Raw genomic sequence first — 26,004 nt, 5'->3', positions numbered from 1 at the left:
TTAGCTTGGAAGGACATGATTTGCAACTAGGTTGGCATGCCTATTTATGGTATAAAAAGGACAAAGAACAAAAAAATTTTTAATTCACATATGTTAAGGAAAGCTTTACTGGGAACGTGGAGAAAGATCACACAACAAGTTTATTACAAAATACCTGCATGGGTGTCACTGATAGAAGCCTTTACACAATCCAATCTTATGACAAAAGCAAATCTTTTAAGATATCAAGATCTATTTAAAAAAGACGGTGAATTAAGATCTAAAGAAGAACTAGAGTCGCAGAATGTTTATTTAGACTGGTGGCCTAGAATTCAGCTAGAATCTAGATATACAAAAGATAAAATAGAGGGTTTCTACTTCGAACAAACTATCTCCGATAAACTGTTATTGGGTTCAAAAGAACGAATTGTGAAGAAAATGTATAATTATATGTTGGAAATTCAAATGCAAGAGGAAATGGTTAAAGAACCTATGATTAAGTGGGCACAAAATATAGGGCATAACATTGAATTGATCAATGGCGGAAAATATGGCAAAATAACATAAAGTTCACAAGATCGGTTAATTTTAAGGAGAATATATATAAGATGTTCTATAGGTGGCATATGATCCCAGAAAAACTGTCAAAGATGTATATTGATGTATCAAATAAGTGTTGGAAATGTGAAACACAAACGGGAAGTTATTATCATATGTGGTGGTCGTGTGGGGTAGCGAAAAAATATTGGAAAAGAGTACATGTTATGTTACAACAAATTTTGCTTTGTAAAGTACCACTAATTCCAGAATTGTTTCTATTAAGCATGATACCCGATAACAGAGATAAGTCAAAGGAACATACAGTTATATATATTATTACAGCAGCCAGAATTATGTATGCTAGAAACTGGAAAAGTACGACGGTGCTGGAACAAGAAGATCTTATTGAAAAGATATGGGAAATAGCCGAAATGGACATCTTATCAGAAGTTATGAAAGACCAATCCTTGCAAAGGGCAACAGAAAGATGGGATTTATTTTATAAATGGACTGACTCAACAGGCAGTAGTTGAATATATATAGGGAAATGAGAACCTTATACACAAGGCAGAAAAGAGTAAATAGAATGATTCCAGATTAGATATGGCAATAGGTATAGATTGGATATTAGTATATCCCCTCTCCCTCACAAATCCCTTTCCCTTACAAATCCCAACTCCCCTTTTCCTTTGTCACCCTCTACGTAAAAAATAAAATAAAATACATGTATATATATAAAAAGAATCCCACACTGCATAATAAACTAGGTAAAACTTACCTAGCATATTTGAAGATTCAATCAAATTGGTATCTAGATCAGTCCAGTACAATCTTCTTTTAACATAATCGATTGTCAGCCCATTAGCCCGTCCCACATTTGGCACCAATGTAGTACGCTCACTACCATCCATGGCAGCTCTGTCAATTTTTGGCTTCCCACCCCATTCTGTCCAATACATGAATCTAAAGACAGAAACCAAATATTTCATGGTGCTTTTTTTTTTCATAAAGAATCGACAAAGAAGTGAAAGCAGAGAAATACAGCTGAACTGCAACATCTAAACATTATTTGAATACACAACTTAATTTCTATTTTTTAAAAGAACGCCTGAAATAAACATAGCAATAAAGCTTAATCTAGGCTCTAGGATCTTTCCAACTATCCCAAACCGAGTTTCTAAAAAACTTCATAGAAATAACTGCAGTTAGATACAGAAAAGGCACAATGAATGTTCCACTGACAGAATACAGTAAGTGGCATAGAAGAGATGCCTTGCAAAGCTATCCTATTCTTTCTAGTGCTTACTCAGAAGTAAGTCAAATCATGTTCAGTGAAACATTATTCCAGGTAACAAATACAGGGCTGCAATTTTAATCTTGTTTGGTGTAAAAGCCTGGTCGTAAGACTAAATATCTTGGACAGCCAGTTGCTTTGGGGTATAACTGAGAAGTCAGATGCAAGAGGCAAGAGGATTAGGTTGACACAAAGAACTCACTAATTGATCACATATTGCTGGCCTTCTCACAGTTCTGTCCCAAAGATGGAATGAAATGTTAGAACAGGAAACATTGTTTTGTATTCCGAAATGAAATCAAGACTTCATTAGCCAGTATAGTGTATTTGTTGCTAACAAATTTGTAGTTTTTTTCCTTAGACTAAAATAAAACAAATTCAGCAACTGATTTAATTGCTTAACATACAAAATGAATCAAATAGCTCACCCTTCAGCAGGATCCAATGCCAATGCACGAGGACTGTCCAAATCCTTCCACACTAGAACCTGGCGATGCTGCCCATCTAACTTCGACACTTCAATACGATTTGTTCCTGTATCAGCCCAATACAGATTCTTGCCTAGCCAGTCCACAGCCATGCCTTCTGGGTAATCCAAGCCAAATTCAACCACATGTTCCAGGGCACTTCCATTCATGAATGCTCTGCTGATAGTCTGATTAATGGAGAGGGGAAAACAGCAAACAAAATGTGTGGAGACCGATGTAACCTATCAACAAATCAACCTATCAATACTCTGGCAAGTAACCCAGAGTGGTTTAGTACAGTGTTGTACTTGACTAAAATTACAATGGTGATTCTCATAACATTATACTTCACGTGCAAGCTCTATGCCTCCATCACCATGCCCAAAATTTAGCATGGAAATATGGTTCACACTACACTCAGAAGCATTTTCTCAACCAACTTCAAGAACTTCAGGCAGGTATTCTTCTTGCAAAGCTACCGTATTTTTCGCACCATAAGACACACTTTTTCCCCACAAAACACGGGGGTGGAAAGTCTGTGCGTCTTATGGAGCAAAGAAAACAGATTATATTTTCCTGTTTTCTTCTCCTAAAAAATTGGTGCGTCTTATGGAAAGGTGCGTCTTATGGAGCGAAAAGGTAAACAGCCAGATATACTGGCTTATGGCATCTTGCACATTCCCTTTATCTAATTAGCCAAGGTTTAGGAATGAGGCTTTACTATGAAACCATGGAGGATGTTTCTGGGATTTCCTACATATATGTAAAATATTATGCAAGCTGTATCCTTATACCTATGTACAGGATATCACTGCCACACACTGGCAGCCAGAGGGGCACCAGTGTATAAACAGGTCTTGTTTTGAAGGGAGCAGAGCACTGGGTATATCCATACTCTTGACATGGGTTCAGTTACTTCTGAAGCACCCCAAAAACATGCCACTTGATTAAAAACTACTGTCAACCTAGTAAAACAAGACTGCCATACCAGAATACTTCACCAAAAGCCAATGTTTTTTGACTACAGGATTAAATTACCTTTAATGAGATGTCTGTCCAATATATGCGATTGTCAGTCACATCAAAATCCAAGGCAGAAGCCTCTTTAACTCCTGTAAGCGGGATAGCAACATTATTGTTGTTTGTCTCCAGAGAGATTCGCCTGATATCGGCTCTGCGGGAAAACAGTAAGAAAGCTTCTGGGACAATACATGTCTTCATGTCACTTATGAGCTCCAGGCCTATGGGGCAAGCACAGCGCAAACCCTGAGGCCTGAACAAGCAGAGGTGGCTACAACCTCCATTGGATTCTGCACAAGGATTTGTACCTAAGGAAACAAGCAAAATCATAAAGTGTTGTTCTCTTAAGTAAAATTAACATAAATACAAAATTTGACTTTAAGAATTAATAACAGTTACACCAGCTTTGTCCTTGCCATATCCTGGAACTATTATACCACAGGTAACCTTTGCAGATTCACATGAAGTATATGAACTGTTTCCCATTAATAAATGATAGGTGTTATTTTCATATAGGACTATGATATGGGCCAATCTTTTATATATAGGGGAAAACGGGAATTTACATGGTTCTCAGCATGGCTGAAGAACTATTATTCTAGAAGTATTAAGCTGGTTGTCATTTGTTCCCATACTAAGTAAGAAAATGTTTTTATTCCTCCCTACTTATCCTTGTTTCTCCGTCCACCTCATCCTCTCGCCTCTCAAACACTAAATTTTAGACTGTAAGCTCTGCAGGATTTCCCTGTAGGCAACTCGATGCAGGAAACTGTGCATCTTTCTGCTTGCCAAAGTTTGTGGAGTGATGGCAAACTGCCATACATCAAATGTTAATAAAAGAAAATAGTTCTTTTCCAGCTAATTTAGCTGATAATAAAACAGTGGTATTGTGACATGCTGTACTTCCTTCAGAATCTGCAACATCTCTGTCTCTTGCATCCCCACCATTTAAAAACTGCTCCAGAGGGCTGGAAAACCCTCTGGAGCAGGGTTTCAACCACAACAAGGGGCTACAGAAAGTGAGGAAGGAGAAGCAACTTCTAATTACCCCCAATTGGATACATGTGTACACTACTGGACATGGAAGTACACTATCAGATGCTGGCGAAAGTAATCAATTTTTTTCTTGTTGTGGCTACACTCCGCCTTTAAGGACTGTGTTTATAGCCTTAAAGTGCTATAAGGTCTGGCCCTTGTTCTGGATGTGGTGACATCTATGAAAAGAAGTAGTTTTCACCAGAGATACCATAATTAGAGGATACCTTTTTTATTGCTGAGAAGTTTTCATCAGACAATATTCTGATTTTATCTTTTGTGATTTTTATGTCACTCTTTTTATTATTATTCTATGGTGCTTTAGATGTTTTCTGATTTTTACTGTTTTATTATGTAATATTTCCTCTCTAGGAATGTGGGTAAGTAAGATACCATCCTTAGCAATGAATATATAGAGGTAATAGAATCCTATACATATCTACTCAGAAATAAGTAACTCACAACTCGTTGTTTATGTGCCATCAAGTTGGAACCGAGTTTTACTCCCCCAGTGAGCTTCCATGGTTGAGCAGGGATTCAAACCCAGTCCTCCGAGTTCTAGTCCATGACCTTATTCACTATACCACACTGGGCATTAACTAGGATATGCCAATTGAATCAATATACACAGATGCTGACTTACCAAATCCCTACTGTTTCAATGGCCTTACTTTAGCTGCAACTTACTACTGGATTTCAACCACTGAGTCCAATGGAACTTAATAATGTGTATATGGGTATAGGAGTTCAGTCTTAACATAAAACAACTAGCTTCTATTCTAGAATTAAACAGATCCTGTAATATAAAACATCTCTAGATCACTCAGATATTTAATAATGCCAGTTTGCAAGGAAGAAATAACTTCAACGAATCTTCATGATCTCATGAATTGTCTGAATTAAAATTCAAGACTGCATCTAGAATTTAGAGTTTTAGAACACTCACCAATTATCTGATGGACATTTGTAGCCTTCAGCCCCATGAGGTCAGGTAGCTGGTCAATGATAACTTCTCTTTCTGCTGTCTGCTTATGAACTCGTTCAATGCTTCGCCTCTGCCAGTCTGTCCAATAAATATAGTCCCCCAAAAGTGTGAAGCCAAAGATATGAGGTAGCTTGTCCTCCACAAGGACTCTCCTGCCAGTTCCATCAGTGTTCATGACCTTAAGGAGTACAAAAAAATTACATACATCAGATGTGTCTGAGTTACAGAAGAACCCAAGTTTCTCATCTCTAGAGCACTGTTAACATACAGTTTAATCCTATAGTTTTCAAAATGTCTCAAAGTATTTGTGAAGGCTTTCATGGCCGGGATCTAATGGTTGTTGTGGGTTTTTCGGGCTCTTTGGCCGTGTTCTGAAGGTTGTTCTTCCTAACGTTTCGCCAGTCTCTGTGGCCGGCATCTTCAGAGGACAGCACTCTGTGCTCTGATGTAGTTGACTTGGGAGTGGAGTATTTATGGCTGTGAGATGGGCTTTTGTCTTTTTCTGTAGATGGGTGATTAGTGTGTCTTGTTGTGGGTGTATTGTTGTGATAAGATGGGTGTCATTAGCTGGCCTTTTGTGTGTCGTGATCCCCGGTCCTTGTGGTTGGGTAGAGTTCGTTGACCTTTTGCACACTGTATTTTCTGAGAGCTGGGAGCCAAGTTTTGTTAAGTTTCAAACTTTCCTCTTTTTTGTTGAAGTTCTGCTGGTGCTTGTGGATTTCAACGGCTTCCCTGTGCGGTCTGACGTAATGACGGGGATCACTACACACAAAAGGCCAGCTAATGACACTCATCTTATCACAACAAGACACACTAATCACCCATCTCCAGAAAAAGACAAAAGCCCATCTCACAGCCATAAATACTCCACTCCCAAGCCAACTACACCAGAGCACAGAGTGCTGTCCTCTGAAAATGCCGGCCACAGATACTGGCGAAATGTTAAGAAGAACAACCTTCAGAACACAGCCAAAGAGCCCAAAAAACCCACAACAACCAATATATCTCAAAATTAAATGTAAACCTGTACATAATACCCTAGCAATGTTCAATTATTTCAATTGGTCTCCAATGTGGGTAAATATTTCTATCACAACTGCCCATCAGGTGTGACTAGAAGCAGGGTTTGTTCACCTGAACATAGTAAGAAGAGAAGACCAGATGTGCCTCTTTTTAAAATTCAAGTTTTAAAGTTCCAAAACGGTGTGTGAACCATTAATAAGCTGGAAAACTCTGACTTACAGAACAAATGTATTAGTCCAAGAACATTATTCCAAAGTGCATGATGCTACTTAAGAGGGACCAATGGGGACTAAAAAAGCTCCAAGGCGTTTAATTAGGTTTATTTCCCCACTATGTGCATGCAACTTCTTACCTTAATCGAATATTTTCATGGCAAAGGATATGATACAGTATAATAGCATTGAAAGAATAACTGCTTTTCATTTTAATAAAGATATAATAACATTTTAGCTATTTTGACTTCAACTCAACATAAATGACAAGCCACATTAAAATTCAAATGCCAACACAATGGTGATGACATAACCATGAAGCATTCATGGTAAAAGGTATCAATGCCCAATGTTCTCTGCATCCTTACAGTTATTTTTGTTGGGCGATCTACCAAATATTTGTAGCAGCTATGGATGGACAAGTAGTGCACAGGCAAAAGGGGTCAACTCTCTGTGTTCATCTCACACCAAAACTTAATTGAGAATGAGCTTTTCCGCTTCCCAATACTACACTGCCAAGTCCATTGCTGGCACTCTATAAACAGAATCTCATGGTAAAACGGACAATTCTTGCAAACATTCTGCTAAATATATTCTTCATTCCCCCACACGCCTGAAATCAACCTCATGATTGCTGCATGCATCTTCCCACGTCAGAATTAATCATCATCACCAAGCTCTCATTCAGCTTTTCCAACAAAGTCAAGAATTCAGTCCTATGCCGATTCTACATATGTCCTTTCATAAGAAAAATTCTGTTTGAGCACTGTATTACATAAAAGACGCTTTATGAAGAAACTATGATCTAAACATTTTAGAAGGCTCATACATGTTTTCACAGAAAGTAAATGTTTTTTCTGCAGAAAAAGTTAATTTTCTTCTCAATCTAAAGAATCTATATGGGAATATCCACCCATATATCTTAATTGCTGCACCTTATATGAGACTCCCAGCAGAGGAGAGCCCAGGAGAGCTAGAACACAAGAATATGTTTGAAATATTTCTGTATGCCAGAATTGCACAAAGGAAATATGACATTTCTCAGGATTATACTTCTTTGCCCTGTTTCAATGTTACTCCCATGCAAGGATTTCAGGTGAAATAAGAGAATGACATTTCTGTCCTGTCCTGTTCGGAAGGAATGAATAGGGAGAAAGAACAGCCCAACCTGATCCTTACTTTATAGCAGGCAATGTCAATGCTCCTAGTCTGCAAGAGATCCACCATCTTTGCCTGTCATACAATGGAGTGTTTCTCACATGAAGAGCATGTGTTGCAGCAAGAATAAGATACACATTCTAATATATTGAAGCACCTGCCAGGTGAGAATTTTTTTACAGTGGTTTCAGTTTTCTGGTACTACAGAAATATAAAATCAATTATTAAGCTGGTTCATTGAAAGCGGAACAAGGGCAGGTTCTTGCTGAGCAGCTTGGTTTTGAAGGTCTTTTTAAAACTGAAAATTACTTGAAAATGAATTCCCAGAAGCTAATGAAGAACCTTCACTTCAACTACTACTTCACAAACAACATGTCATATTTATTCTGAAATAAAAAACTTCTATGATGATGATGCCACATTTCTCCCAACATGGGACCCAAAGTGGCTCACAACATTAAAATTCACACAATTTAAATACACAATAAGTTAAATATTAAAAGATAAATTAAACAATACAGTATATGATTTAAAATACAATTAAAAGATTAAAACTTACAAAACATAAAAAAGATTTAACATTTCAGCTGAAATGGGGTTCAGGGATTCAGTTATAATTGTTAAAAGCCTGCCTGAAGAGATGGGTCTTTAGCTTTTTTCATCATCTCTCGAGGGAGAGAGTTCCATAGCCTGGGAGCTGCCACAGAGAAGGTCCTCTTCTGTGTCCCCATCAGCTGTGCTTGTGCTGGCAATGGGACTGAGAGGAGGGTCTCCTCTGCTGATCTTAATAGCTGAGAAGGATAATATAGGGAGATATGGTTCTTTAGGCAGCAAGGACCCAAGCTGTATAGGGCTTTATAGGTAATGACCAGCACTTTGAATTGGGCCCGGAAACGTACTGGTAGCCACTGGGGTTCTTGTAACAGGTGTGTTATATGCTCCCTGTAGCTGGCCCCAGTCAGTAGTCTGATTGCAGACTTTTTGCACCAGCTGAAGTTTCCGAACTGTCTTCAAAGGCAGCTCCACATAGAGCGCATTACAGTAATCCAACTGGAATATAACTAAGGCATGTGTCATTATAGCCAGATCCAACATCTCAAAGAATGGGCGCAGCTAGCTCACCAGCTTTAGCTGTGCAAATGCACTCCTGGCCACCGCCGAGATCTGGACATCCAAGCTTAGGAATGAATCCAGGAGTACACCCAAGCTGTGGAACTGAGTTTTCGAGGGGAAGGGGGGAACCCCATCCAGCACAGGTAATGTCCCTATTCCTTCATCTGCCTTTCAACTAACCAGGAGCACCTCTGTCTTGTCTGGATTAAGTTTCAGTTTGTTTGCTCTCATCCAGCCCATTACTGATGCCAAGCGCTGGTTTAGAGTCAAGACAGATTCCCTGGAATTAGGTGGAAAGGAGAGATAAGAGTTGGGTGTCATCTGCATACTGGTGACACTGAACCTCCAAACTCTGGACAACCTCTCCCAGCGGTTTCATGTAGATGTTAAAACGCATGGGTGACAAAGCAGAACCTTGAGAAATGCCAGCAGGAGTCACCCAGAACCACCTTCTGAGTTCTCCCCTCCAGGAAGGACTGGAGCCACTGTAAAACAGTGCCTCTGAGTCCCATCCCAGAGAGACAGCCCAGAAGGATACCATGATCAATGGTATCGAAAGCCGCTAAAAGGTCCAGCAGAACCAACAGGGATGCTTTAAATGGAGGTGTGGAGAAGGCAAAACACTGGCCACTGCCAAAATATTCAGAAAAAGAAAGAACTAACCCAACTTGCAAATTCAGTTGTAATGCAAAGGTAACAAAAGATGCCAGGTATACTTCTTACTGAATTATATGTGCAAGGCAATGTTGTTTCTTCATTAAAAATGGCAGTCTCAATATGCAAGAAAATCTTCTGAATGTTAGCCACTGTTTTCAATGGTTTCTGGTGATTTTTACTCACTTTTAACCATTGTTTGGCTTGATTTTGTATTCTGAGCTGCCTTCTAAACCCTTCAAACCACAGCAAGAATACAAACTAGAACAGAAAATAAATGTAGTTTCCCCAAACTACATGTTAATTCTTTTGCTAGGGTGACTAAAATTTGTCTTGTCTTGCTCTTGCTATTACAATTAGGTGAACAAATACTTCTTACACATGTTCTTGGAGAATGAAGTCTCAACTTAGATCACTATTGCAAGCACAAAACCTCTGGTCTGCTCTGAAAGACATGAGTTGAGAACAAAAGGTACTCATGCAGACTGTTTTGGAAATAATACTCCAATCTTCCCACTTATGTCTGCAATTCATTTGAATAGGTCATTCTCTTTTCCCATCCTGCATATCATGACTTTTGTGCATGAGCGATGAAGGGTCCCATGGAAATATAAAAGCATCAAGTAGTTTAGCAGGCAAGTTAGTTAAAAACCTGTGCAAGTTTAGGAACAGGGTGACAGATAACAACAGAGAATTCTTCCTCCCTAGTGACACAATACAACAGACACCAGTGCAAAAAGTGCTACAAAGATAGAAAACCAGGAGAGATGAAGGTACTATCTAGTGTACTGTTCAGTAATACAGGTACCTACTGGTACCTGTGTCCACTGCACTGGAGTTTTGTGTATGTGCTCAGTGCAATAAACTCCTCACTCTTTGAGAACAAGTTAAATCTGTTAAGATTAATATGGCTGGCCTGGATAGCTGACAAATATAAGAGACAATAATGTACAAGGCCTTGCAGTATCCCCCTAGGGTGGCAATTAATCTGCCATGACAGACAATAAAGATAATAGGCAAGAATGGTTTCATGCTGGTGAAGAGGAAGAACATTCCTTAGAAAGATTCCATTCTTTCAGGGGATTACAGATATCTTCTCACATTGTGGACATGTTTCTGAGGGCCTTGGTAGTATGAGGTTACATTGTTAGACAGAAAAAAGAATTCATGAAGTGTGGGAATACAGCACAGTGACTATAACGCTATGTGTTATTATGTACAGGATTGAAAGCCAAAATCCCAAAGATAATGTCCTCTGGACTGTGGAAAATGTAATGTGGATAGTGTCATTTGTACATCAAGAAAAATGTAATACCTAGAGTCACAAATCAGACAAATGGTGATACGTTTTGATTCATGATTCATCAAGGCTGACAAATCGGGAATTATTTTTTCCCTGACGAATCAAAGAACTGATTCATCAATTCGTTTTTGCCTTTAAAACCCTATAAAACAGCCCCCCAAGCACCTGGAGATATCAAATTCACATGAAAGCTTCTCCTGACTCACCACTACAAGCCTTGCAAGTTTGGTTAAGTTTAGATTTTGGGTGTCCGAGTTATACATCCACAAGAGGGCCCCCACAAAAGTTTTCCCAAGGCACCTAGAGACCCTGAAATCACAGAGAAACTTCTACTGACTCTCCTCTACAGATTAGATTAGGCATCCTTCAGTCTTGATAACGTGCTCTGTATGGAGGACTTGAAACAGCGTCTAGTGTGGCTGAGAAGGCCAATTCGAGAGTGACAATCCCTCCGACACTGAAGACAAATACAGTGGTGCCTCGCTTAGCGATTGCTTCGTTTAACGATGTATTCGCTTTGCGATGGGTTTCTTTGAGGAAATTTCCCCATCGTTTAACGATGTTCTCTATGGGGGAATTTCACTTAACGATGTCCGTTTTCGCTCATTTAAAAGTGTCTTAAAATGTTTGGAACATGTTTTAAATGCTTGGATTCGGTAGTCCACCTTGTGAAACCTATGCACACTTAGTTTGGTTTTGTTCTGAGTCTACGTTAATTTTCCCCATTTAAATCCATTGGACGGACAGTCCAATGGTTTTCAACGAGGGAAAAAACAAAAAAATCACCAAAAATTAACGAAGACTCAGAACAAAACCAAACTAAGTGTGCATAGGTTTCACAAGGTGGACTACCGAATCCAAGCATTTAAAACACGTTTCAAACATTTTAAGACACTTAAAAATGAGCGAAAACAGACATCGGAAAGCCGGCTTCAGTGCTTTTGAATGGCTTTCCCTTGGGGGAAACATTGTTTCACTTAGTGATGTTTCCTATGGGGATTTTCGCTTAAGGACGGCAATCCGTTCCCATTGGAACGGATTAACCAGTTTTCAATGCATTCCTATGGGAAATGGTGTTTCGCTTAACGATGTTTTCCCATAGCTATGGTTTTTTTTGGAACCAATTAACATCGTTAAGCGAGGCACCACTGTACAATCTGTCCCCTGTCCAGCTCCCTGATTTTGCTGATTTCGGGACTTCCTCTTTGCCTCAGCCTGCTGGACAAGGGTGTCTTAAAATTGGGAGAGGCCATGATGCACAGCCTGTCTCCAGGCTGAACGCTCATACGTCAGAGTTTCCCATCTGTAGAGGTCCATTCCTAAGGCCTTCAGATCCCGCTTGCAGATTTCCTTGTATCGCAGCTGTGGTATCCTTCTGAGGCGATTTACCTGCACTAATTCTCCATACAGGAGATCTTTTGGAATCCAACCATCAGCCATTCTCACGACATACCCAAGCCAACGTAGACGTTACTGTTTCAGTAATGTGTACATGCTAAAAATTCCAGCTCATTCTAGGACAGGGGTCAGAGAACTTTTGAACCTTTTACCCCCTAAAAAATTTATATACGCCCTTGATCTGGACAGTACCCCCTTGATTTGAAAGGAAGGATCTCGATCACACGTGGCCAGTCGAGCGTCACCACCGAAGCCTTGCCGCCTGGGCTGCCACCGACACATCCTTTGCTGCCGCTTGGCGGGGCCATGCTCGGTCCTTGGCCCCATGAGGGCGGTTCCCTTTCTCTGCTGGCTACTCTATTTGGACCTTGGTCCTCTATAACTCCTCCAGGTTTGGTGATGACTGGGTTTTAGACATCCAAGTTATACACCCACAAATTGCACCCCCCAGGGAAACTGCTATTTAGCAGCTGGCTTGGGGAAAACCCAATCTTCACCAGTCTTGGTCGCATTGTAGGGGAGAGTCAGCAGAAATTTCTCTGTGATTTTAGTATCTCTAGGTGTCTGGGGTGGGGGAAACTTCGGGGGAGGGTCTTTGTGGGAGTATAATTCAGACATCTGAAACTCTTACCTTCACCAAATCTGGAGGCATTGTAGAGGAGAGTCAAAGTAAGCTTCCTTGAAATTGTGTTCCTCGGAGGCGCATTTTATAGCCAAACAAATCGACAAATAAAAAATTGCTTAAAAAATCAGATTCATTGAGGGCACTAATTCATATAAATACAAATTGACAAATTAGTGATTTTTAAAATATATTTGGTGATTATTATTTTTATTCGTGACTATCTCTAGTAATACCAAACAAATAAAAAGCCTCAAAAGAAGGACATATCTCTCCAGAATCTTGTGGGTAGCAATACATGGCCTTAAAACTAATTTAGTACTGAATAGATTATATAGATTCTTTGGGCATAATGGTCAGGGTGATCTTGGTAGCAGAATGGATAACAGTTAACAAAATTTCCATAAGAATATTTTGGTGGCAGAATACACATGTATGAGAGACAGGACTTTCAGATTTTTAAAAAATTACATTTTATTAGTTTTTCTATCTATCTATATTCAATTCATGCTTATCAAACATTGTGTTACATGAGTTGCTTACAATTATTTGTTTTTGTGTCTTGGTGTCTTCCCAATTATCCCCCCCCCAAAATTCCACATATCTTTCAATCATTCAAACCGTTCATATATGTATTTTGGTATACAATATTGGCTGTTATCATAATATTACTCTCATAGTATACAATGTTTACAAAATCCTCTAATAACATAATAAAAGTAATTCCGGTTCCAAATCTATATAATTTGAGGTGATTTAGCCAATAAACTTTGCAATTTATACCAATGATAACTGCGTAGGCTCTTAACAACTGAGCCTCATGGCGCAGTGGTTAAATCGCTGTACTGCAGCTAAAACTGTGCTCACGACCTGGGGTTCAATCCCAGGTAGCCGGCTCAAGGTTGACTCAGCCTTCTATCCTTCCGAGGTCGGTAAAATGAGTACCCAGCTCGCTGGGGAGGCAATGTGTAGCCTGCATAATTAAATTGTAAACTGCCCAGAGAGTGCTTGAAGCACTATGGGGCGGTATATAAGCAGCACGCTTTGCTTTAACACATAATAGATATTATCTAGAGCATTTTATATAGATTTGCTTTGTATAATTGCTTAGCCATTTCTATCTCCACATTTTATATCCTATCTATAACAATATCATATCTAATGCATGTTCATTATGTACTATTTGTTTACCCCAACCTTATATCTAGCTTCAATTTGCCTTTTAACACCCCCCCATATTATGCTTTTACCCTGACTAGTCCTCCCTTTTTAATATATAAGATATGCCCCTTTGCAATTCCAGAAGTTTGGTATATACATGCTTTCCAACAGAGGGCCACCTTCCTGTTTTTCCATTTTTCATCTTTCTAAGTAATTCCTTCTCTTAATCTTTTTTTCATTTCTTGTTTCTGTCTTTCTAAACATTCTGCCATCTTTTGTGTCCTATTTTATGCATTTGGTTTACCTCCAATAGATCTTTATACACTTGGTCTCCAATAGATCTTCCAGGATATTTTAATTAATTCTGTTGATTTCCTCTCCTTATCTTCCCTTAAAACTCTCCTCGACTCCACTACGTTCTCCCCATTAATTTCCTGCAGCCCTTTTTTTAAACATTTATTAGCTTTTCAATCTATCTATATTGGTTTGTGCTTGTCAAACATCGTGTTACATGCTTTGCTTATAATTATTTTTTTACATCTCAGTGTCTTCCCGGTTGTCCCCCCCAAATTCCAGACATCTTTCAGACATTCAAACCATTCGTGTACATATTTTAGTATATAATATGGCTACTATCAGAACATTACTCTCATAGTGTACAATATTCTCAAGGTCTTCTAATAATATTCTTATTGAAAGTGGTTCCAGATCCATGCCCCAGCTTTATATCTAGTTTAGTTTACCTAAAATGAAAACCCACCATATTACATCTTTACCCTGATTAGGGCTCCCTTATTTCAATTTAATTCTTCTTTTTAATATAAAGGATATACACCTTTACAATTCCTGATGTTAAATATATACATGCTTTTCAACATTAAGGGGCCCCGTCTTCTTTTCCCCTTTTTCATCTTTCTAAGTAATTCCCTCTCTCATTTCTCTTTTTTCACTTTGCGTTTCTGTGTCTCTAAGCATTCTGCCATTTTTCATCCCCTCTGAAACCATTTTGTGCATCTGATTTATGCCCACTAGCTCTTTATGTACTCAGTCTATCTTCAATAGATCTTCCAGGCTTTTTTTGGTTAATTTTGCTGATTTTGTCCCCTTGTCTTCCTTTAATACTCTCCTCTGATCCAAGATTAATGTTGTTTCTCTTAGGTTTTCCCCATTAATTTCCTCCAGCTTGTCTTTTGATTGGCATACATTATCCGGCACACTCTCATTTCCTTCTTCGTTGTTCCCTGTCGCTTGTTGACTATAATTCTTCAGATGTTGATTGAATAATTTTGCCTCTTGGTAATGGGTTCTCACTATTTCTAGTATTGTTTTAAGGGTAGATTTTGCTTCATCCCCAAATTGTCCTTGTTGTGCCATTCTGTTCCAGCTACCCAAGAGCTTAAGCCAAGATTCGAAGTCCCCAAGTCTCACAGTCCAGATCGATGATTGTATCTGTATTCTAATTGATCCCTGGCAAATTGATGCCAGCTAAACAGATATTCCAAGTTTCCAGAGTCATTTCAAAAAGTTCACTTTGGCTAAATAGGCCTGAACCAAATTTAAACCCCCAAAGTACCAGGGTAGAATGCAATGGTTGTATCCGTGGCCTGATGGCCTAATTCCCACAGGATTCCGCCAGCTAGTCAAACACAAACACTTCCAGCTTCCGGGGCAGTTTCAGAAGATCTACTTTGGCCAAATAGGCCTGGACCGAGGTTCAAAAGCCCCAAATATCACAATCCAATTCAGTGTTTGTATCCATATCCCGATAGCCTAGTTCCCACAGTTCTGTATCAGCCAAAACTGAGGTTCCAAGTCCCTAGAGCAGGTTCTAAAAAGTTCACTTTGGCCCAATATACTAATTCCCAAGGCACAGTTTTTTAAAAGTCCATTTTAGGGTTAATTTATCCAGCCAGGCATAAAAAAATCAAAAAGAAATAAACAGGTTTCCAAGCTTTAAGCAGCAGTAGAGTACTCAAGGTCACTGTCATGGGCTTTATGCCAAAAGACTTCAAGTAGACAAAACAAAGTCCAGACTTATCAAGTATAACTTATGAGAAAATTTCTTAAGATTTATAATGCCAAATTATAATATTCTTGAAGTATATTTTAAATGTATTTGAATGAGTAGTTAATGTCCCATTAATCTTTAAATTATTTTCTTTGCATCAGCTATCCCTCTCTCCAGATTTTCTGCCGCTTTATGATTGCTGAGATTGATAGCAGGTTCTTTTTTCTATATATAGGAACTGTCTTCTCCAGGGGTAATCATAAGCAATTAGTTGTAAAAATATATCTCACCCGATAGTAACACTGATGCCAGATAGCTGATTGTTGCTTCTCTTAGCCGGCTGCCGATGACTTGCAAGCGAGCTTCCAAGCTGCTTGTTTCTGCCCGTTGGCTGATTAGGGAGTTTCCTGGATCAAACGGGGATGACCGCCATCCCCCCCCCCATGATCAACAGGCTTCCCCCCCCCCAGTTCACCACCTCTTCGGGGTGGTTTCAACACCCTGGGGTGTCCCAAACAGGTCAGAATTCAGCCCAGGGGACAGAGCTCTGTCCTCCTCCTGCTGTCTCGTTGCAGCCTCAAGCTGGAAGTCCTCCAGCCCTTCTTTAGGTTGGCATACACCTCTCATTTCTTTGTTCATTATTTCCTGTCTCCTGTTGACTATAATTCTTCTTCAACTGTGATGTGAATAATTTTGCCTCTTTGTTGTGGGATCTCACTATTTCTAAGATTGCTTGAAGAATAGATTTTGTTTCCTCCCAAAATTGTCCTTGTTGTGTCATTATGTTCCAAATGTCAAAAATTGTATTCCAAGTTAAAGTTGTCCGTATGCTTAAAGTAATCAATCCAGTTCCATTAAGTTTAAATCCAGTCTCAAACATAGAGAGTTTTCCCTGCCTAAAGGCTCAAGGTCCCATCCAGTTCAACATCCAGGGTACAGTTTAAAAGTTCCACTTTGGCTAAATTAGGCTTTCTAGGATTAATTTGTCTGTAGTTCAGTTCCTTCCTCAAAGAGAAAGTGAATTCCAAACAGTCATAGAGCATTCAAGGCCACTGATTCTAGGTGTTTTGCCAGTGCCTTAGATAGCTGTTAGACATAACATAAACAGGTTTTCTTTTTGCAAAGTTGTGAGTAGTGTTTTCTGGAAAAAGATTCTTAAGTTTTAATACCAAACTTCCTTCCTTTAAGTATAATTAAGTGTCTAATTAATGTCCAATTTATTTTCTTTGTATCTCCCTCCGTCTCCTCCTCTCTCCAGCTTCTCCGCAGCTCAATCAACAATGATGGAGAGCTATGGGATGCTATTTCTGCCACAGGAATTGTCTTATCCAGGGATAATAAATAGATACAGTTTTTAAAGACGTTCCTCACCCGTTTGTAGCACAATGTTAATTAGGTTGATTTATTGCTTCTTTTACCCAGCTGCCGACTTGCAAGCAAGCTAGTTCAACTGCTTGTTTCTGCCCGCTGGTCGACTGGGGAGTTTCCTGGATCAAACGTGGGTAACCGCCATTCCCCTGTGATCAACAGACTTCTCCCCCATTTCACCACCTCTTTGGGGTGGTTTTAACCCCCTGGTTGGTCCCCAAACAGGTTGGAATTCAGCCCAGGGGACAGAGCCCCATCCTCCTGCTGCTGTCTTGTCGCAGCGTCAAGCCGGAAGTCTGGGACTTTCAGATTTTGAACTACAACTTCCATAATTCCCCCAGACAGAATTCTGAGAGATGCAGCAGAAGCAATATATATATACTACGACATTTCTTTCTTCTTAAAAGATAAATAATGGTAATGGAGGCCAATGTGGAGTTTGTTCTCTTTCTCCTCTTTTGTTTTTCTTTTCTTAGCTGCACCTGCATGGGGGAATTCCAGACAAATTCTGAAAGCTACGGTAAAAACAAAATCTGGAAGTCCCAAATCTAACCTATATTGTATGTAGAGAGCACCTCATCTGTTAGTTATTTTTCTACATTGTTTTAATGTGTTTTAATGTTTGTAAGCCGCCCCGAGTAGACGTTGTCTAGAGGGGCGGGGTAGAAATTGAATAAATAAATAAATAAATAAAATACTTATACATGACAAGTCACAAGTAACACCATGTCCAAAAAGCCACAGTGCACTTAGCAAGTAAAGTCATGTAAGCTTTCCAAGAATTGATCAATTTCTTCAAAATTGATCATTTCTTGTCAAAATGAGAACAAAAAGCAATATAAACTTTTGGGGGGGGGAATTCAAGTAGATACTATGGGATGCAAAAAAAGAATTTTGTGGAACATGTTACTAAAACCATGAAGATCAACAATAAAGAATCCTCTAAATACATCAAAAGTCATTAACTGGCTAGAGAGACAGGTGGATTGTCAGTTGACCAAGGAGTTAGACGAGTGTATGGAAGAAAATGTAGACAAAATGTTATTAATTTTTAAGTATTAATTTACTGTTCATATTCATCTTCACTCTGGAAGGTGTGAAGTAAGCACTAATGCCTGAACTGACATTTTCCGAAAAACAGTCTAAGGAGCAGAAGCAAACTGTGGTGACAACAGATGAAATTCTATACCTCATTAACAAACCAAACACAAACAAATCACCAGATCCTGATGGTATCTGCCCCAAAACTCTTTAAAACTCAAACATGAAACTGCTGCTCTTCTGAGAAAATATGTAACAAAGATTTCTGAAAATGGCCAGAAAACTAGATAACTGGCAATCTAACACTGGTTGCTACTATTTCTCTTAAAGGATCCAAGGAACAGACTGATTTTATATAGGTTCTTGGGTCGAAACAATGATTAAGGTTTTCAGTTATCAAGAGTGGAGAACAGATATTGCTCAAGTAAAATCAACATGGCTTTTACACAGGTAAGCCTTTTAAAGGATTGTTTTTAAATAAAGCATTAATGATCCCAAGTGACACTGCATATTTCAATGTTCAAAATATTTTTGACAAGATTCCCTCATTTTCAGCTGAGAAATAATGGCTTTTATCAGATATGATGGAAGATGAAGGAACTGACTAGGAATGGCTGAGTCCTCTAAGGGCTCCAATGCATTATGGGTCTTATACCTTCCTGAGAGGTACCCTGTATGGAGCATAATAGGCAGTGCCAGACTTATAATGCCTTGCAATTCCCATTGAACTTCTCTCTGCCCAGCCACTTCCTCCATCTTCATCATGTCAAAGAGAAATCACTACTTCTTAGCTGAAAGTAATTACAGACACTTGAAAGGACTAGGTGTTTTGTTTTGTTTTTGCCAAAGCCCCCAGAAATCTGACTGGGGGAATCACTGAGGACTTCTGGGGGCCGTGGTCCATGAATTCCAAGAATCGAATGCCTTCAGTGGGAAGCCCCAGGTTTTGAGACCTGTTCTTTTCAACTTTTCAACAGATATGGAACTGGGGAGAGCAACATGGTTTCCTACTTTGCTGATGATGACAACCTTGCATGGATAAAACAGAATACAGTACTGACCAACTCATTCCTCTACAATGAGCAATGAAATGGTAAATGTGTTTTGATGCCAGAACGTATAAAGGACTCACAATGGGTCAGAAAAAATCTTACTCAAAAACTAAGGCAAAACATAATGATGACTGCTTAAAGTACTAGAATTCTGTTGATTACTAGAATTCTAGTATTTCAATTTGCCTTCATACAATGACAGAAAATGTTAATCTTAGGTTATTTTTCCATCTCCAACATATTTACAGTCATATAAAAGTTATAAACCCTGAAATCACACTGACCCAACTAGAAGATTTTTATAAACTGATATCAGGAGCATCTCTGAATTCAGCGAATCCATCCAATCCAAAGAAAAAGGATTTGAGACTGTATTATAGTCCATACTACAAAAAAGAGAACATTTTAAATTACTGGAAAACCATCTGCCAAATCAAGACTCCAAGCATATACACTAAACACAAACTCATTTGTGCATTTCAAAATAGTTTGACCAGCTCTAGAATTACAATACTTGGCAGGTTTAGAGTATCTGTTTCGTCTGCATTTTTCCCTTAATACTTGCACAAGCTCTGACCCCCTTCTAAACTGAACTACACAACAGTCTGCTCTCAGTTTGGCGAGGAGTCAACTGCTGTGGCCTATCAATTTTCATATATCCTTTGGAAAGGATTTGTGGGGGAAAGGAAAGAAGAGAATAGTAGGCGCAAACTGTGATCAAGCTGTGTGTGCCTTAGCATTTCACAATTCACAATACGTCTTTCAGATGATGGAGTCTAAAGCCTAGGCCAGTGTTTCCAAGACTCTTGATATCTACTTGACAGGAGACAGGTTAACTAAAAATAGGAGGCATATTTTACCCTCCCAAAGAAACACCTGTTTTCTTCATTACCTTGCAGAATAACACACAAGCTTTTCCCTTGCAGCATCATGGTGCACAGTTAACACTGCCACTGAACCTTCCCTGTGCTTTCTGAGAAGTGACTTATGCAAAATGAGAAGATTAAAAACAAACAACACTTGGCAAAAGGATGTGTCATGGAATGTCACTTGTCAGTAAAGAAAAGCAGCTACATTTAGCTTCTTTAATAAACTCAGATCTGCTGATGCATAATTTGTGATGTGATTATCTGTCAAGAGCTGTATAATGTAGGAATACAAATGTTTAGGGAAACAAAAATTTTGAGTTTAAACACTTTTCTGAGAAGAGCAGCAGTAAAACTTTCAGCTATCTGAGTTCCAAATCATATGCTAAAAAATAAAAGTAGCAAAACGTGGCAGGCAATGGCTAACGCTTTTCTGAAAAGCAACACATTTTCTCCAAAGTTCACCACTAGTAGGTGTTAGTGTGTAGTTTCTGCCTTTGTTGCATGAGAAAATAATATAGAACAGGAGAATTGACAGATAAAAGGAAAAAACCAAAACATATATTTCACACAGGGAAGCCAGCTGCAAGTGTGCCCCCTATTCTTAATATCCAAAGATTCACAATACATGTAACTGGTACATCAGGGCTGGACCTTTTAAATGTGGCTCAAGGCTTAATACTGACAGTATATGTGACCAGCACACACAAAAAGGGGAATGACCACCCACTCAACCATATATTCAGTTTACAGCAGGGAATAAATAAATATATAAAGCCAATTTAACAAAGCAGATCATACATTTTTAACCTCCCGGCAGGGGAGGGGAAAAAATGAGAAATCTTCCCCACTGCTAAGAACAATAGCAGCCATCCAGTTCAATAGACATTTATCAGTGGTGAAACCTGATCGAGATAAATGAGGAAGCTGTTGAGCCACAGCCGCCTTCTGCCTGCTGCAGGCTGCCAGATAAAATGGGAACAAAAGCTTCCTGCTGAACCCCCCCACCAATCTCCATTAGCCCCTGCTGCTGCTTTATTATCTGGAGGCTATCCAACAGTGCAGCATGAATCAAGAAGCTTGAAGAATTTTTTTTTAAAAAACCCACATATATAGTAGTAAAAAAAAACAACCCCAAAGATACAAAATCTGTGTTTGCAAAAGCCATCTACCTTTTTTTCCTAGCGATGCAGTAAGCTTATTATCTGAGTAATACTGGGAAAGAAAAAGGTGATTTTTCAATGTAGCTCTGGGACCTTTTTATGATTTCCTATTATCTTGTATAGTCCACAACATTCCACAATGTCTTTCACATATTATACACAACTGTATAAAATGTTACTGTCTCCAGGCATACAAATAAATATACAAGCTCAGAATTAATGGATATAAATTACTAATTTTATGCATTCATAGCACTAAAAGGCACAGAGAAAAATGATGGCCAGAATCATCCTAGCAATCCATACTTGCATAGGGGAAATTGCATAAGTCTTAGGAACAAACTGTTGCTTATTTAAAAGGTGTCAATTTGAACAGTATCTGCCTCATTCTGTGACCCAGCATATACTCAACAACACCATCACCACCTCAATAATGCCCAGCAATTTGTGACGTATTTCTTTTATGCAAACACAAATTGATTCTGGCCAGTGATTAAAAACTTTGACTTCAGGTAAAAAGTTATTTGTTGGGATACTCCTTTTGTACGATAATAACTTTGTTTGATTTCCCTGTCTTTTATTTATTCTTCTAAACCACACTTAGTCTTTATTCCAGGAATCGGAATCACAGTTTAGCACAGGAAGTAGGAGGTTATGTACAGTGGCAGACCTGCATTATTCTTATGTCACTAAAAGCTGCTGCAAAACAGAGGAAGACATTACTTCTACATTGCATCAACTGTACCAATATTATTGCGCTATCCTGATGAAGCAAATTCTAAAGACCAGCACCTTTTCATTCTCTAATCTTGCTCCTCAAAAACTTTTAACAGACCAGCTCTTTGAATTAAACAACAAAACCCCCTGTATTCTGCAAACCCATTACAGTATACCTCTTTATACCAGTGGCTGCTGATTTCACACTGATGTAACTGTACAACACATCTTCTAATGAGCTGGGCTAATTAAGATACCCTTATGGATGAAGACTGCATATTTCCTCACTGGAATACAAACAACCATGGACAGGGTAGCAGCCACTAAGTAAATGGGTAAAATATTTTTTACATATTATCATATTATGTCAGAAGAGTAACAAGAGCAAGCCATTTAGGACCTCGATATTTGGCGGAACGCCTCCTCCCACCAAGGTCTACCCGGATCACCCGCGCGAGTCAGGAGGTGAGGCTGAGGAGCCTGACGCCGAGAGAGGCCCGGAAGGAGAAGACACGAAACCGGGCCTTCTCGGCGGTGGCTCCTCGCCTCTGGAACAATCTCCCTCCGGCGATTCGCGCAGCCCCCACGCTGGGCACCTTTAAAACCCAATTAAAAACATGGCTGTTTATTCAGGCCTTCCCTCCAGCCAACTCTTGATTTTTTCTTACTTTTCCTTTTTATCTTTACTGCTGTTCTTGTTTGATTATTATGTATTTGTCTATGTTTTATTATTTGATTTTATATTTGGAAGCCGCCTAGAGTGGTCCGGTGGGCCAGATAGGCGGGGTATAAAATAAATAAATAAATAAATAAATAAATAAATAAATAAATAAATAAATAAATAAATAAATAAATAAAAATAACAGAATATATCTGAAGTAAACCTTTAAATTACTAACAATTAGGATTCTGGTAAAATTATCTTAGGTTGGGATTAAAAAAAAACGTTGAGGCCCCATTAAAGCCTAACTTGAAGGAGAGGTAAGACTTTAAAGCACTCAAATTCATCTATGACATTCACAGAAATTAATGGAGGTATTTGTTTTTAGAGGGCTGGGACAAATGCTCCCTAAATGTGGCCAGTTTACTGAAATCTTCAGAAGAACTCAGGAAATTTTTGGATTTATCCTAGGAAATGTACCCATCTCTACTAAAAGATTAATTCTATAACTACAAAACAGCAGTAGACAGATACATCACTCTCTAGCTCTGAAAACCACGAGCAGAAAGGCAAAAAACTGTTAGCATTTAAAATCACAGCAGAAGATTTTCTCCTTACGAATGTTTGGATCAGAAGCTCCAGCGTAGTAAGGCACACAGGAAAACACCAGGAATAAGTGCAGAGAATATTTATTTACTGTACATATTTACATAGTGCTCACAGTAACATAAACATCGGCATTCAGCAGTCAAACGGACAGAACGTAAGCATGACAGTCAAAATAGAACTGTGAAGGGCACACTAACCAGCCTCTTAATTTACACTACTTCCAACCAATCATATTAGTGGTTCACCTCATGGTAGCTAATTCCACATGGCTGTGTCCTTCTTGTCACATAAGCAGTGACTAAATAACTCCACCTGCACCAAACAATTATTAATTACATTTTTTCTTCTTAAAGACCTAACAAAAACTGTGTTTCCCCAAAAATAAAACATTAATTTTTGCTCCAAAAAGCACATTAGGGCTTATTTTCAGGGGATGTTTTATTTTTTTCATGTACAACAATCTACCTTGATTCAAATATAATCATGTCATCATCTTCTGGTTGCTGCACAATGGTGGAGGGTGGGGTTTCACTGAACTGGGGCTTACTTTTTGGGTAGGGCTTATATTATGAGCACCCTGAAAAATCATACTAGGACTTATTTTCAGGTTAGGTCATATTTTCAGGGAAACGGTACAACTTGAAATGGAAGCTTGACTCAAAAAACTAAAAATAAAAGATGGAGGAAGCACCACAATTATAAGTAAAACCTGTGTGTTTTCATATGTAATGCCACTATACAGCAATTTTCTTCTTAATACACTCTTGTGTTTTAACCTTTAAAATCAGCTCTAACCTTTTATTAAACAGAAAATGAAGGATGATTTAGGTAATCCTAAAGAGTTACAGTGAAAGTCAACATCAACACAAATTTATCATAGCCTGTCCCACAAAAGCATCTTGGCATTTTTAAATTGGTACATAAAATAGAGATAACTGACCTCAATTTTGTCTGTTTTGGCATCTCCCCAGTATATCTTGTTTTCTATGTAATCCAGTGCCAATCCATTTGGCCAACCAAGTGAGGTATTCACCAATACAACTCTGTCTGATCCATCTAATGCTGCCCTCTCAATCTTCGGAATCTCTCCCCAGTCAGTCCAATACATGTAACTGAGAAAAAAACAGAAAAGTTGCAAAAAAAGTGTGTCATTACAAAGAATATGCTATTATTAAGTTGTATTGCTTTTGGGAGGCTTGGGGGAGGAGGAGCCAACCTATTGTTTCCAATATACACCATGCACAAACAAATACACATTTCTGACACACTGTAACAAATATTTGAAAATTTTCTCAGCTTTGACAAATATGAGTATGTCAACACATCAACAAAACAAAAAAATCCTGCTGCAACTTTTTATTCCCACAAAAGTGTGAAATGGTGAGGCATTTTTTTCATAATGGGATACAATTGCATAAAAAAGCACTTTAGTACATTTTTTGCAAAGTCACAAAAAAAGCTAACAATAACAAAAAAAGCTGTGTGGTTTTTCTACCAAATTCAAAGCTAAGAATGGTTGATGCCTTTATCACAAATAAATTGCTTAAACTTACTTTCTATCTCCCAAATTTCTCCATTAGGCTAGGCACCCCAAAGCTGAGAGTGGTGCAGAATAAACATAACATGGAAAACATACCCATCTAAATAAACTGATTTCCATAACTTACTTTCTTTCTTGTTTTTTACTTGCACTGAAATTCATGCACATCTTCAACTGAAGTGCCATGCAATCTCCAATGAAATTCTAATTCAGCCATACCAAAGGAGGTCTAACAGTGAATGCCTTTAGTTAATCATTTATGTGCCAGGCTAATTTGATCAACACCTGTACTCAGTTCTCTTTTTCCCTTTTAAAAAAACCCCATAAGATACCAGAGCAAGGCTTCTTAGACATGCAGGGTTTTTTTTACCAGAAAAACCAATATTTAATGCTTACAGGTTGGGATTCGTATCTGCATGTATTTACTGTACTTTTGAAATAAAAATAAAATTCATACACATGTATCTCAATTAAGCCAGAAACCCTTGATCTGGCTCTTAAGACATTATAATTATTATAATTACTAATTTAATAAAAATAGGTCATCTTACCCAAACATAGGATTCAAAACAATAGCTCTAGGTTCTTCAAGATCTTCTGAGATCAAGATCTTCCTCATGGTCCCATTAAGTCTTGTAACTTCAATGCGGTCTGTTCCAGTATCAGTCCAGTAAAGGTTTCGGGCAATCCAGTCTACAGCAATGCCATCAGGATGTGCAATTTGTGCCTGGACAACAAACTGGCTAGCTGACCCATCAATTAATGAGCGCCGGATGGCCCTCACCTCATCATCTGTCCAGTAGATGTACCCTTCTACAGGATCATAGTCAATAGCAATGGCATGTCGAATATCTTCTAGATGCAAAACAATATCAGTGAAATCTGGAGTGTCCAAGGATATTCGCCTCAAATCAGTCCTTCGGGCTAACAGCAGCAATTCCACAGCACCTACATAGATTAAAAGATTGAACATAAATGTAATATAAAGATATCCTATTTATTAGTTCTTACATCA

General features: G+C 38.6%; 1 protein-coding gene across 2 annotated transcripts in view; it reads right to left on the bottom strand.

Moving 5' to 3' along the window:
* The window catches only part of LRP6 (LDL receptor related protein 6), a 161,112-nt gene that overhangs the window by 49,495 nt on the left and 85,613 nt on the right, over positions 1–26,004 (bottom strand). For both annotated transcript variants that reach the window (XM_020785777.3, XM_073000909.2), the window contains exons 6-11: positions 25,541–25,937; positions 24,390–24,561; positions 5,282–5,498; positions 3,319–3,608; positions 2,242–2,468; positions 1,298–1,482 (exon numbers count right to left, since the gene is read on the bottom strand). In XM_020785777.3, coding sequence (XP_020641436.1) covers positions 1,298–1,482; positions 2,242–2,468; positions 3,319–3,608; positions 5,282–5,498; positions 24,390–24,561; positions 25,541–25,937 — 1,488 coding nt within the window. The remainder of the gene's footprint in view (positions 1–1,297; positions 1,483–2,241; positions 2,469–3,318; positions 3,609–5,281; positions 5,499–24,389; positions 24,562–25,540; positions 25,938–26,004) is intronic.

Source organism: Pogona vitticeps, chromosome 5 (genome assembly GCF_051106095.1).
Source record: "Pogona vitticeps strain Pit_001003342236 chromosome 5, PviZW2.1, whole genome shotgun sequence".
Classification (NCBI taxonomy): Eukaryota; Metazoa; Chordata; class Lepidosauria; order Squamata; family Agamidae; genus Pogona; species Pogona vitticeps.
Note: the sequence above shows the minus strand (reverse complement) of the source record. Positions and strands in the feature narration are given on the sequence as shown.